This window comes from Melospiza georgiana, chromosome 4 (assembly GCF_028018845.1).
Source record: "Melospiza georgiana isolate bMelGeo1 chromosome 4, bMelGeo1.pri, whole genome shotgun sequence".
Lineage (NCBI taxonomy): Eukaryota > Metazoa > Chordata > Aves > Passeriformes > Passerellidae > Melospiza > Melospiza georgiana.
The window spans coordinates 31,423,506-31,436,649 of NC_080433.1; the positions used below are offsets into that span (position 1 = coordinate 31,423,506).

Genomic DNA, 13,144 nt, shown 5'->3' on the forward strand with positions numbered 1-13,144 from the left:
CTGTCCTCAGCAGCAACAGCCCCTGTTGGCTTAATTCAGTCTCTACCACCACTGGTGTCAATAAAGAAGTTTAAAAATACATGTTTCAAAAGGCCTGTGATGTGGCATTTGGGTGTGAAGTGATGCCTGAGCCCAGTGGACAGTCTCAGGGAGGTGTCCTTTAGATCTCCAAGCTAGATCTAGGTGTATGTCTTTCCCTGATTCAATCCTTGGGTTTGAATTTGATGCCACACATGCTACCAAGAGTGCTGCCTGACATCGGAGTGCTTTGGGGCTTGTAGGGAGCTGGGTGGCACCTGGGCATCCAGGAGACCCTGGCACAGGAGCTGTCCCTACCAGGGAGGGAGGACAGTCCCACACAGTTTTGGAGAAGTTGGGAGGCTGTAGAAGATAAATTTAGTCTTCCCCCATGCGCCCATTGGCCGCCACAGAAACATGTGATTCCTTCCCCAGCACCGTGCTGAGGGAAGGAATGAAAAGACTTCCCAAAACTCACATGAGCTCCCATAGGTCCTGTGCCCAGCCAGGGAACAGTGCTGCACCGGGACTACTGACATCTCCCGGGCAAGAGGGCCTGGTGGCCATGGAAATGGGGAAACTTCGGCTTTGGCTTTGCTTCAGCCCAGGGAGCCGCAGTCCTGGAGCAGGGCTGCCTGCCACTGCCCTGGCCCACGCTGGGAGTGCCTTTGTGGGGAACCACTCCCCACCACATCCATGCCCCCAGGTCCCACAGGCGCTTCTAAGGGTTGGTGAGAAGCCAGCAAGTTGTCAGGTACAAAAGGAGTCCTCGGGCCGGGGGGGCTGCAAATCAAACGCAGCACGCCGCCCCGGGAGCAGCGCGCTGGCGGAGCGGCTGCGGCAGAAAAGCGCCGCGGCGCAGTGCGTGAACCCGGCCGCCGCTCCCCCGGGGCACCTTCCTCAGCCCTGCTCCCCAGCGAGCATACTTGAGGCTCCCTGCTTGTCACTGGGATCAAAGGCAGGGGCCGGGCTGGGAAGGCAGGGTGTCAGCTGGGCCACTTGTGAAGCTCACTGCGGGAGCCAAGACCTCCAACTTGAACCCAATTTTTTTCACCCCCCAGGCATCCTTACACACTTCTAAGGTCTCCGCTCCAGCATCACAGCTGCATCTCGTTTCATCTCCGGCGAGGAAGAGAGGCAGCAGCGCCGGCTGGGGCCAGATGCTGCTGGAGGAGCGGCCCCGGGTCCCAGCCCCGCCGGCAGCTGGGCTGGGGAGCACCGGCTGCCGGGGAGAAACCCGGCCCCGCTTCCCAGCCACAGCCCTCCCACCACCAGCTGGGACAGGGCACATTCCCACGGCTTTTGGTTTTATTTCAGCAGGGCCAGGGCTGTCCCTGTCCTCCTGTGGCTCCCGGGTTGGTCTGAGCATCACCAGGGTGTGGGATCTTTTCTGACGGGACTCGGATGTTGTCGGACATTTTGGAGCAGGGAAGATGCAGTCATGGAGCTGTGGGCTATGAGATGACACTGCCAAAATGAAAAACTCAAAGTAATTTAATATAAACATAAGTCACCCTAAAAATGTTGGCTCTCAGGAGCTGCTGGACCAATGTGTGATCTGCAACAATTGGTGCCTGTTGCACTGGGGATTGTCCCCAAAACAGAGGACGCAAGCATTGCAGGAGCAGGAAGGCTGGGAGATGAGAGTTGCAGGGTGGGCGCAGGCTTTAGGAGTGGGAGGCTTTGCCAAAGCCAGCTTGGAACCCATGGCTTCACTGCCCAGGCACACGGCTTGGCAGGGACCTCCCACAGCAGGTTCCCAGGAGCCGCCCAGCAAGGCAGCCGGGAGTTATCGTGGGGTTCCAGGGAGCGCTAAGGGGGGCTGAGGGGACACACACAGCCCGGGTGCCCCGGCTAAGCAGGGCTTTTCCCCAGGCCAGTCCCACCAGCAAGCCCTCGGTGACAAGTGTCTACAGAGGAAGGAGCGCCACCTCCTGACGCTGGATGTCCCTAGGATTCCAGGAAACCGCTTTTGTGGGGCTTTTTTCCCCCCCTCACTATTCGCTGTTTTATCAGTCAGCAACAATCGCTTCAAAAATAAACAAATCCAAGTCTGGCACTGGGTTCCAAGACAAAGAAACTCCTCCTGCCAGACACACGCCGAGCATCTTCAACAATGACATTCCTCCAGGACTGCTCCCACCTACTTTGGTGCCAATTTAACTAAAAATTCCCTCTGCTATCATTGTCACTTAAAATCAGCAACATCCCAGAGCTCCCACCACAAGATATGGTACAACTAGGTGCTTTTAGAGATTTTCATCAAGGTAGTCCAGTTTGTCATGGATGCTCACCCCCAGCACACCCTTTTATCCTGATAATCCCAATTCCCTTGGATGCATCTGACTGGTGAGACAGAAGCAGCAGCAGGCAGGGCTGGCTCAGAGCCATGCCCTCCCTAGCCAGCTAGTACATTCCACCTTTAGAAAGTGAAAAGCCCACCTGAGGCTAACAGGTGGAGGGGAAACAACCTCACTCCTCAGAGCTGTCCATTAAACTGCAGGCTCAGGCTGGACGGATTGGGAATTCCACTTTTCTGCATCAGAGGAATACTAATTTAAGGATCTTCTCCACCTACCTGCCAACTTGAGACTTATGACAAGGGAAAAAGAATTACTTATTATTTCTCCCTTATTTCACTTGGCTGAAATCAGCCAGCAGGTTCATGTGTTAAATGAGGCTGACAGTGAGCCAGGCAGCTCATTCAGTCACCCAGTCTGGTTTCTAGGGAAACAAGGTAAATGTTTTTCCTCCTTCTTGCCACCTTTTAACTCTTAGAAGGCTCTCGTTCACCACCACATGAAAAAATCTCTACATCCCACCTTTCTCCACTTCAGATAAGAGCAAATAGGGCCAACCCAGGTCTGTTTCAGGGCAGTGCTACGCTTTGGTGTGAAAGTCTGCAGTAATTGCCTCAATTGCTGCCACGTCTCCAATTATGGTCAGGGAAGGACACACCAAAGCTCTCCCTGGGAGCCAGCAGGGTATTTTAGGCCAGGCAGTAACACAACACCAGCGGCACTCACAGCTCTCCCACCCCTCAGAGGGTGGATGCAGATCACCGCCCTCCCTGCCCAGGCAGGCCTGCCTCCTGCCACCCTTCAGCAGGGAAACTGCATGCGATTCTAAAAAACCCAGCTGTTGTGAGGCTGGGATTTTTTAGTGTATCTGCTGCCTTCTGCTGCTCTCAGGGACAGCAACAAACTGTATTTGCAAAATGTGCAGGCTAGCAGGCCCTGCCATACAGACACTGGAAGGTTTCCATGGCAACAGCCAGCACCCATCAGCTACCTAAAATTTAGTGGTTTGAATGTCTGGGCTATTTCACAACCCATTTGACTTAAAGTTCTCTGTCCACCCAGCTGGGACTTGACAGATGGACCGATATCTCAGCAACTGCAAACACATTTTGGGTCCCTGCTGCTTCACTACTTCACACAACCCAGAGACATCCTGCTCTGACCCACAATCTCTGCTCTGCAAAACCAGCAACAGCGGCTTCATTTTTTTTTAAAGCAACCCTGCTGCTACAAGGCAGACGTTCATGTCACATGCTTCTTTGGTTTGATCTACATGTAGAACCTGCAGTCAGAGTACCAGGCTTGACACAGCAATGTATATAGCAAGAGGCAAAATTAACTTCTTTAACATATTTATTTTTTGGTCTGAGAGCACACAGGCCATAGGACCATTCCACCCATTAGGCTGCCTCCTCTTTTGCAATGCGATCCTTCTTGAGTGGTCCCTGAAAAAAACCCACAAAAAACAAGTCATGTAAACAGCAGCCTGCACAAATGACCTAACATCCCAATCCCAAAAGCTGTAAAGAAATCAAGGCAAAAAAAGCCCTCCATGCTGCAACCCACTGGAAAGCCCATGGCCCAACCCCACAGGCAGAGGTTCTGGGAAAGGCTGAATGCGGAGCAGCCCTCTGGGCTGGCTGGGTGACGGCGGCTGCTCCTGAGCACAACGCTGGCGCCACCTGGTGGGGAAGCTCCTGCTGGGCCCCGAGCACGGCACGGCTCGGACCCTGCCAGGGCCTTCAGAGCTCCTGGCTGCCTTCTCCAGCCACTGACAAACTGGGAATGCCACCACTGTGAGCACCCTCCTCACGAGCTGCTCTTAGAGAAAATGGAGTGGTGCTTGTTCCGTGCTTCAACACTGAACAACCTGTGCTCTAATATGGCATCCATCACCCCTCAGACACAGAGAGCTGTCACTGGGGAACAGAGACCCCCCAGGCCCACTGCAGTTATAAACCAAGCTGGCAGGAAGAGGCCTCTCAAGAGAAGTTTGTTTCACAGGAACTTCGGCCACATGACAGCTCAAAAGGCCAAGCTAGCTATCAGCTGCCATGAGCTCGAAGATAACCCAGTGGGGTACAGCAATAAATGTGTCAGGAAGAGCCCTTACCATGAAAGCCTTCTTCTCCTCAGCTGTCTGGAAGCGGCCATGACCAAATTTGGAGGTTGTGTCAATGAACTTCAAGTCAATCTTCTCCAGGGCCCGGCGCTTGGTCTGCACAAGCAGGGACTAAAAAGAGAGATGCCAGGTGAGTATGCCAGCAGCAGCGCCCTTTTAGCCTCCAGTACACTGGCTACTTCTTGTCCCCTCCATGGCTAATGCCTCCTCGGTCCCTCTGACCCCAGACCTCAGCTGCTACCATGTGCAAGAACACCTGACCATGAGCTATCTACCCTGCACCTTTGACCTCCCAGGCTGAAGACTGGCCAGCTCCCTGCAGCACAAGTCCCAGTCCACCAGGGCCCTTCTGCCCACAAGATTTCTCAAGCCCTAACCATGTCCATCACTACACCTGCAGAAATGACCTCAGGTCACTCCCAAGGCCTTTAATACAAGGTGGGTTTGTGTGGAAGGCTTTTCTTTCTAGCAAGCCACATGATTCCCCAAAACAGCACACACCCCACCTGCACCAGAGAACAGCACAGCTCCCTTGAACTGTTCCAGCCCACCACTCACCTTGCGCAGAGTCAGGACCCTCTTCTTGGTGCCCACAACACAGCCCTTCACCATGATGAAGTCATTGGTCACCTCACCATAGTGGACAAAGCCTCCCTGGAAAAGGAGAGAACAGTCAGTGCTCTGTACCAAGCAGGACCAGTGATCACATCTGCCTACAGATCAACACCATTTCTGGGCCTTGGCCATTCCCACATCCACTGAAATCCTGTTTCCAGTATTGCCTTTCACTGGTCAAGCTTCTTATGCAGCTGTTTACTTGTTGCTGTAGGGCTTTTACTAAGAACAGCAGAAGAGGCTGACAAAACAGCAAAAGCTCTTCTCACTAAGTTATTCCTTGTACAAGTACCATTCGAGGTTTGCAACATCCCTGTCCTATTACTGCATAACAAATTAAATTTCCATGTTATACAAATCAATACTGAGGCTGACTAAACACCACCACCTTCAACAGCAGCTGACTTATTCAAGAGCTCTTCATTTAATAACTTTGTGTCTTATACCAGGGCCCATTTGCCTCTTAGGATTGCAGCTCACGAGCAGACTCCTCGCACAGAGCTGCAGCAACTCACCAGAGGGTTAATGCTCTTGTCAGACAAGTCATAATCAGTTGATGCATTGTTTTTGATCAGCTTTCCATCCTTGATTTGGTAACCTTGGCCAATCTTGTAAATCTAAAAACATAAAGAAAGTCTACTTAGCAAAAGGTAGGAGAAAGAACCTTTCATCAGATAAAATATAAAGAATTCTCCAAAGCCTCCGAGGAAACAGTCTGCTGCACTTGGGAAACACGTGGCCATCCAAGAATTTTAGTTATTTAACATAACTAAGCATGGCCACTATCCCCAAGACAACATTCTAACACAGCAAAACACTCCAAGCAGAGCTCCCCACGCTGTCTGTTCACTGTCACAGAGCAAGTGACATCAGGCAGCTCTCGCTCCTGGCCAGCAGCTGAGACACACCAACCTTCTTGTTGATCTCGGTGCGGTGGTGGTAGCCCTTCTGGCCCGCCCGTGCCACGGAGAAGGCCACGCGGGCGGGGTGCCAGGCACCGATGCACGCCACCTTGCGCAGGCCACGGTGAGTCTTGCGGGGCAGCTTCTTGGTGTGCCAGCGGCTGGTGACACCTGCAAGGGACCAAAGCAGCCTGCTGTCAAGCTGAGATGTCACTTCGGTCCTCAATCACAGTTTAAGCCACTTTGTCAAGCTGCAGTCCCCAGGCAACAAAAGCACAGATGCAGCGTCCCAGCAGTCACCACTTCCCGGTGAAGGTCCCTCCCTGGCTGTCCCTGGGCTGTGTTCTCAGAAGGAAGGCAGCATGGAATGACTCCTCACGGGTGTCAGGCGCTGTGCCCAGCGCTCATTCCATGGTCTCATCATTGAACTGTGACAGCAGTACACATTTACCTACCCAGCTCTTGGTACATGCACTTATGAAAACACAAGGCCAGCATTTCATTTAAAACTGTATCCTATCACCAAGAGAACGGCTTCCATGTGTTTACCTTTATATCCCTTGCCCTTGGTGACTCCAATGACATCTATCATCTCATCCTGGCCAAAGACTGTTGACACAGGCACCTGCTGCTCCAGCTTCTCCCGGGCCCAATCCACCTTCTCAGCAACAGTGCCACCATTCACCTGGATCTCCATCAGGTGAGACTTCTTCTGCCTCAGGGGGAGCAAACGCATCTAGGACACAGAAAATATGACATTCAGCTCCAGCTCTTCTGCAATGGACCCTGTAAGCCCAGCCTCCTTTTAGCCCTGGCCCAATATATTTCTCTAGTATCCTTTTCCCAAAATACAGAACTTAAAGAAGTCCCTACAACAAGGGGGAAAGCTGTTTAGTGGCTTGCAAGCCACCCACAGTAGCACAGAGTTCTCTAACCTCACAGCCATCAGCAAAATTCAACTGAGGATTAACATGAAAACAAGGGGCAATAGTTTTAAACTGTAACAGAGTGGATTTAAATTGGACCTAAGGATTATTTTTAATATGAGGTTCGTGAGTCACTGGCACAGGTTGCCCAGAAAACCTTTGGAAGCCCCTCCTCCCCCTCCAACTGTTCAGTCAGGTTTGACGGGGGGGGGGCCTGAGCAACCTGGTGTAGTGGAAGGAGCCCCTGCCCAGAGCATGGGGGTTGGAACTGGATGATCCTTAAGCCCCTTCCAACCCAAACTGCTCTGATTATTTGATAAAAGCCTGCCACACTTAAGGCTGCTTTGGGTTGGACTGTACTTACAGTTACTTCTCCTGCATTTAGCAGAGGGAACTGGTGATAGAATCAATACAGGTTGCAACACTACCTGTACTGTCTACTACAGGAAATTAATTCTATTAAAATTTGCCATCTTACTGCAATTAGAACCAATTCAAAAGATTTAATCCATCTCCCAAGAAAGTTAGAGCACTGACAGCTGGGGAGATACCACATCACTCAGCAGAAGACCTCCTCCAGCTGAGCAAGAGAACCTGCCAAAAGTCTGAGTGCTTGCAATCCCAAGAGAATGCAGCCTGAAATGATGCTGAGCACATAAACCCCTGAGTTCAATCTTCAGGTTTTATTTGTAGCTGAAATTAAGAGTCTAGGTCTACACAGTATCAGCAAATGACCGAAGCCAAAAAGTTCCTACTACAGCTCAGTCTCTTTGGGACACTCCTTCAAAACCAGCCAGTGGTTGCCAAGGCTCCTCAAACATCCAGTGAGTACAGTTCTGTAGAGAATGAGTGTGCTGAATAGACAGTGTCAAGCTGCAGGGGAAGGCAGAAATCTCCCTACAGAGATGGATCAAGTTTCAAGCTTGCTCTCTCAGCAGTTTCCAACATACCTGAGCCCACAGGCACTTACCTGAGTGTGAGCCATGACTCTAATAACCTGGCAGTACTTCTTCATGCTATTGAAATCTTTCTCCAACTGCTTTTTGCCCTCCTCATCTTGCCACTTCTTGCAGTATTTGGTGAAGGCCTTCTTCTTGGATTTGTGCCTTCAGGAGCAGAGCAGAGACAAGGTTTGGCTAAGCCCTTCATCAATCCCCAGGGAAGTGGGGTGAGCGGAAGGAGTTGCCACCTCAGTTGGCTTTGGCTCATTGCCAGCTTCTAATGACTCTTTTCCACTGGCAAGCGGAGCCTGGAGCTCATCAGACAGTGGCAAAATTGCCAAAGCTGAGCGGAGCTGCCATGAATTCCAAAGCACATTAACATTCACGCTACAGAAAACAAAAGACTGTAAGGAGATGTCAAACAATAACAGAAAAAAACCAGATCTTTAAAGCTATTACGAGATGACTGTGATCTGCTTCAAAATACCCTAATTCCCCCCCCTTGTGTGCCCAACAGCAAGGTTGTTACTAAAACACCCTTGAGAACCTTATTGCTCCACTCTGACGTCTTTTCACCTGCCAAGTTCATAAACAGGCTGGAAGCTCCAGACACGCTGGAGCCACACTTGGGCAAACACACTTTTAATCACAACAACAGCGCCTGGAATGGCAATCACAAGTGACACTTGTCTTCCCCTCTCCTGAGAGAACAGGGCTACAGTCAGGACTCGACACTCATCAACAAGCACCAGAGGCGATTTCCTTATGTCCGCCCGTCGAAGTATCATCACGTGTAGCCTGTTAGGGAGTGCCTGGGCAAAGCCAAGCCCACCACACCCGCACCAGCACCACCAAAAGTTGCGGTGCACCCTCACTATGGTGCCACTCCTACAGCCTAGCCCTTTATTAGGCCAGTCTGTCACAGCTGAACACTAACTGCTAAAAAGCCACGCTAGGATCATTGCAGCCCAACAGTAAAAACACGAATCATGGCCTGAGAGCAGGCCAGGCCCCGCAGTCTCACCAGTTCTTGTAGAAGCGGCGCTTGCACTCATCGCTGATGTGCTCAGCAAAGATGGTCTTGAAGCTACGGAGACCACGAGGAGTCTGCACGTACCCCACGATGCCCACGATGACCATGGGAGGGGTCTCTATTATAGTGACTGCCTCCACCACCTCCTTCTTGTTCACCTCTGGATGGAAACAGAAACACAGCACAATTAATTCCAGCAGCAACTCTTCTAACACCACCTGTTTTTCCTAACTCCCAAGTCCTCCATGTGAAAGGTTAAATGACTCAAGCTCTTTTCTCAGAGATGATGCAGAGTAAAGCAACCAACTCTGACATCATTATTTAATGCCTTGCAAAACTTTGAGGCTGGCTCAGGAGAAAGGTCAGCCAAAATGGATAGGCAAAATGGATGGCAGCAAGGACTGGACAATCTCCCAAAAAACACCAAATGCAGATGACTGATGTCCCCCCATCCAGAAGAGCCATCTCAAGGTGCAGCTAAACCAAACCAGTGGTTACAGCAGAAATACACCTCCTACTTGGACTTGGAACAGGGTGAAGTCAAGCTAGGACTAGAACCCAGAGCGGCTGCTGAAGGGACCACGTGTGACCATTCCTGACCAAGCCCACCTCCCGTTCCAAGAGAACATTAATACATACTGGATCCAGGTCTGTCCACCTCGCGGACAATGTGGGTCATGCCAGCCTTGTAGCCCAGGAAGGCGGTGAGATGGACGGGCTTGCTGGGGTCATCTTTGGGAAAGCTCTTGACCTTGCCGCGGTGCCGGCTGCTGCGCTTGCGGGGCAGGAAGCCCAGGGAGCCGTGCCTCGGGGCCGAGAACTTGCGGTGAGACTGCGAGAGAAAACCGGCATTCAGTGCTTGCTGCAGAGCCTTACTTGGGCCCCCTCGGGGCCAAGGCCAGCTCTGTCCTTGCCTGGGAACACTAATATTACACATATCCGAGGCATTCTGCATTACAGAAATTCCCTCTATCACCTGCTGGGCTTCTGAACTCTATTATGTTACAGGAATGCAATCCCCACGCATTAACTATGAACTTCCCAGATTTCTTTAATGTCCCTTCCAAGCTTATTCTAAGATGCCACCAAGTCCCGCTCTGGCCAGGGAACTACAGAAGCTGCAATTTGGCCACAGCGTGCCACTACAAGTTCAGTCCCACCTCACAAGTCTAAAAAATGCAGCACAGACAGCTTCACATTTTCCAATGAATCGGTACCAAAATAAGCATTACAGAGACAATTTCAGTTTGAAAAACTGCAGTAAAGCAGCATGTCAACACCCGCCCTTGAGCCATTGCTCTGGGTGGAAGAGCAGTATTTTTCCCGAAGATTTTCTCCTTGAGTACCACCCCTGCAGCCTCAGAGCCATTAGAGACTAACTTCCACCCGGAGAACTTTCAGGCCAAAGATCTACCCATCCAATCCCACACGCAAATTAAAGAAAAATACCGTGCAGCTGTACAGGGAACTAAAAAGAGCACACATTTATGTAAGAAAAAAAATACCCCACAAGAGTTACCCTAAGCGAAGTTTAAATCCCCAAAAGGGCCACAACCACAGGAGCTCTCTAGAGAGAAGCCGCCCCCCTCCTACAAAAAAGTGCCCCAAATGCCCCCACAGCTGCCCGCGCCACGCACACCCCGCTCCCCGCCCGGCACCACGCTGGCCCACCCGGTCTCCCGGCACAACGCCGGGCCCGCGCCCCGCCATGAGCCCCGTACGGCGTCCCGCAGGTGCCGGAGGCGGCGGGAGCGGGGCGGCGCGGCAGACGGGGCCGGGATGGCGGCGATGCCCGCGGGATGCGCGCCAGGCCCGAGGCCTCCGCACCCACCATCTTGTCCACGCGCCGGGCCGGAAGGGCCGCCTGCGCCGCGCGCAGCCTTTATAAGCGGCCCGGCCCTCGGTCTCGCGAGAGGGCGCGCGGCGCTACGGGTGGCGAGCGCATCCAAAAGGGTGCGCGGGCACCGATGCGCAGAAAAACAAGACCGCATAAACCATCTAGCGGGGCTTGTGGGGAACTTCGGTCATAAGAGATAATGCTTATTTCACTTCATCCCATTTCATTCAACTACATTTCACTTAATGTCATGAAAACTTGACGTGTCGTTTCGTTTCATTTCATCAAACTTCATTTCATTTCTCCATTTCATTTAATTAAATTTTATTTCATAATACTAATTTCATTTCATGAAATTTCAAAATGTCCCTCAGTTTCATGAAATTTTGAAATTTCATTCCATGGATTTTCATTTCATTTTTTTTCTTGAAATGGAGTTTCAAAATTTAATTTATTTTAATTTTGTGAAATTTCATCTGTGTTATTATAATGAACACAGGCCTTAATCCACTATTGCTTGTGGTACAGAAGAGGATGCAAACCCAATGCACTGGTATCAGTGGAAGCCAGAGCTGGGTGGTTTAGAGCCTCCCACACATGGGGCATCCTCAGGATCTCCTGGGCCTGACAAATGAGGATGTATTTGACACAACATAGCGAGGAGATTCCTGCACCCAGAATGAACAGGAGAGCTAAGGATCCAGCTGTGCTGGCACTGCAGCTCATCTTCCTAAAACAGAGATGGCCCATCCCTGGAAAGATCCGAAGTCAGGTTGGACAGGGCTCTGAGCAGGCTGATCTAGTTGAAGATGTTCCTGCTCATTGCAGGGAGGTTTGGACCAGATAACCTTTAAGGCCCCTTCCAGCCCAAACCATTCTAGAATTCTGCAGCTGGATGTGATGGAGATGGTCCATCTTCTACCACCAACCCGCCCCTCAAAAGGAGCCCCACAGAAGGGGAGGAATGGCTGCTCCCTCTTTGGAACTCCCAACGGGAGCCCATGGTTGGCTGTAAATGCTCCTCCATCTCCCTCATACATTCGCCTTTAACTCTTGTACATTTTTTTCCACTGCTGGGCTTAGGGAACCATGTCATAACCCAAGGGCTTGCTTTCCATTCCAGATTATTAGGGACTTTGCAGCAGCCAGCAGACCACTGGTGTGCAGCTACTCTGCCCAACAGGCACAGGCCGAGGGGCTAGAATTGCTCCTAAGGCTGGAAGGCTTCTCCCCACACATCCCTTCCTGGCTGTGCCAGGGGCCATGGTGGCAATGTGAGATATGGAGAAGCCCAAGTTACTGTCACGCTGCAGCCTCTAGAGTGCAAGGTGTGTATTGTGCAGTCTCTGCCTCCTAGAGTCAGGAGTCTCCCCAAAATCTGGAGGCCCCATGTTCACAGAGGGCCTTTTCCCACCCCCTCCTAGGACACAGTGTGGGTGGGGTGGTGGATGCTGGAAATGAGAGCCCCAGGCTTTGCTGCAGAGTGATCCTGAGGCTCATCGGCATCTTTGTCCAGGGCAGGCACCTGGTGAGGGATAATGGGTTGTGCCCAAGGGCCCAGCATTACCCCTCTGTGGGGCAGCATCCCAGAATGACAGGACTAACTGCTAAAAAGTCCCTTTTAAAAGTGCCTAAAGAGGTCGCTTTTCTCCAGGGACCTCTGGAGATCACCTCATCCTTCGGCAGGGACACTTAGGGCAGGCAACATGGGAAGGCATGAGGTGTCTCTGCAGAGGGAGGCTCCATGACCTCCCTGGGCAGCCTGTTCCAGTGCCTCTGCCACCTCGAACGTAAAAGAAGTTCTTCCTCATGTTGAAGTGAAATTTGTCGTATTTTAGCTTATTGCTCTGCTGGGCACCACTGAGAAGTGTCTGGCACATCCACCCACCTCTGAGATATTTATATGCATTAATGAGATCCCTCTCAGTCTCCTGTTCTCCAGACCAAACAGGCCCAGCTCCCGCAGTCTCTCCTCCTCCTAAGAGACGCTCCAGACCCCAAATCGTCCTTGCGGCCTCTGCGGGACCCCCTCCGGTGGTTCCTTGTCCCCTACCTGGGAGTCCAGGGCTGGGCACAGCTCCCTGGGGCCGAGCAGAGGCTGTGGTCGGGCGGGGGGCTGGCCCTGCGGGGCCCCACAGCAGAACCCAAGGGTGGCATCGCCCCCATCCCTGCCCCGGGGTCTGGGTGTCCTGCCCCGGTACCGGAGGTGTTCTCCGCCCCGCAGTGCTCGCACCCCGGGCACCCCGCACCCTGCAGCCCCAGGGTCCCGCGTTTGTCCCCGCAATGTGCCGCGGGCGGCCGCGGCAGCGGCGGGGCGGGGGAAGGGGAGGCTGCGCGCTCCCGGCGCGGCGCGTCCCCGTGGGCGGGCGCGCGCGGCTCGTCGCCGCCGGGCTGCCAGGCACGGCTCGGCTCGGCGCGGCTCGGCGCAGCCCGGCTCGGCTCGGCGCAGC

The 13,144-nt window shown here is 52.5% G+C and overlaps 1 protein-coding gene and 1 non-coding gene across 2 annotated transcripts; both read right to left on the reverse strand.

The window, feature by feature from the left end:
* Positions 1-3,653: 3,653 nt before the first annotated feature.
* RPL3 (ribosomal protein L3) lies at positions 3,654-10,767 on the reverse strand. Its single transcript, XM_058023363.1, has 10 exons — positions 10,689-10,767; positions 9,497-9,689; positions 8,849-9,017; positions 7,854-7,989; positions 6,507-6,693; positions 5,968-6,128; positions 5,571-5,672; positions 4,999-5,094; positions 4,432-4,551; positions 3,654-3,763 (listed from the first exon to the last, which is right to left on the reverse strand). The coding sequence occupies exons 1-10, from the start codon at positions 10,689-10,691 to the stop codon at positions 3,719-3,721; spliced, it is 1,212 nt and encodes a 403-aa protein (XP_057879346.1). The 5' UTR covers positions 10,692-10,767; the 3' UTR covers positions 3,654-3,718.
* Positions 6,297-6,389, reverse strand: LOC131083261 (small nucleolar RNA U83B). The gene has a single exon (XR_009114412.1). It is a non-coding gene; the product is annotated as a small nucleolar RNA U83B (small nucleolar RNA).
* Positions 10,768-13,144: the final 2,377 nt, after the last annotated feature.

What these genes read in the sequence shown, in the direction of transcription:
- RPL3 (XM_058023363.1), bottom strand. An exon ending in CGCCGCTTCTACAAGAACTG is followed by an intron (nt 7,990 to 8,848) that starts GTGAGACTGCGG and finishes CTGCTCCTGAAG; the next exon opens with GCACAAATCCAAGAAGAAGG. An exon ending in CAAGGGCAAGGGATATAAAG is followed by an intron (nt 6,129 to 6,506) that starts GTAAACACATGG and finishes GGTCCCTTGCAG; the next exon opens with GTGTCACCAGCCGCTGGCAC.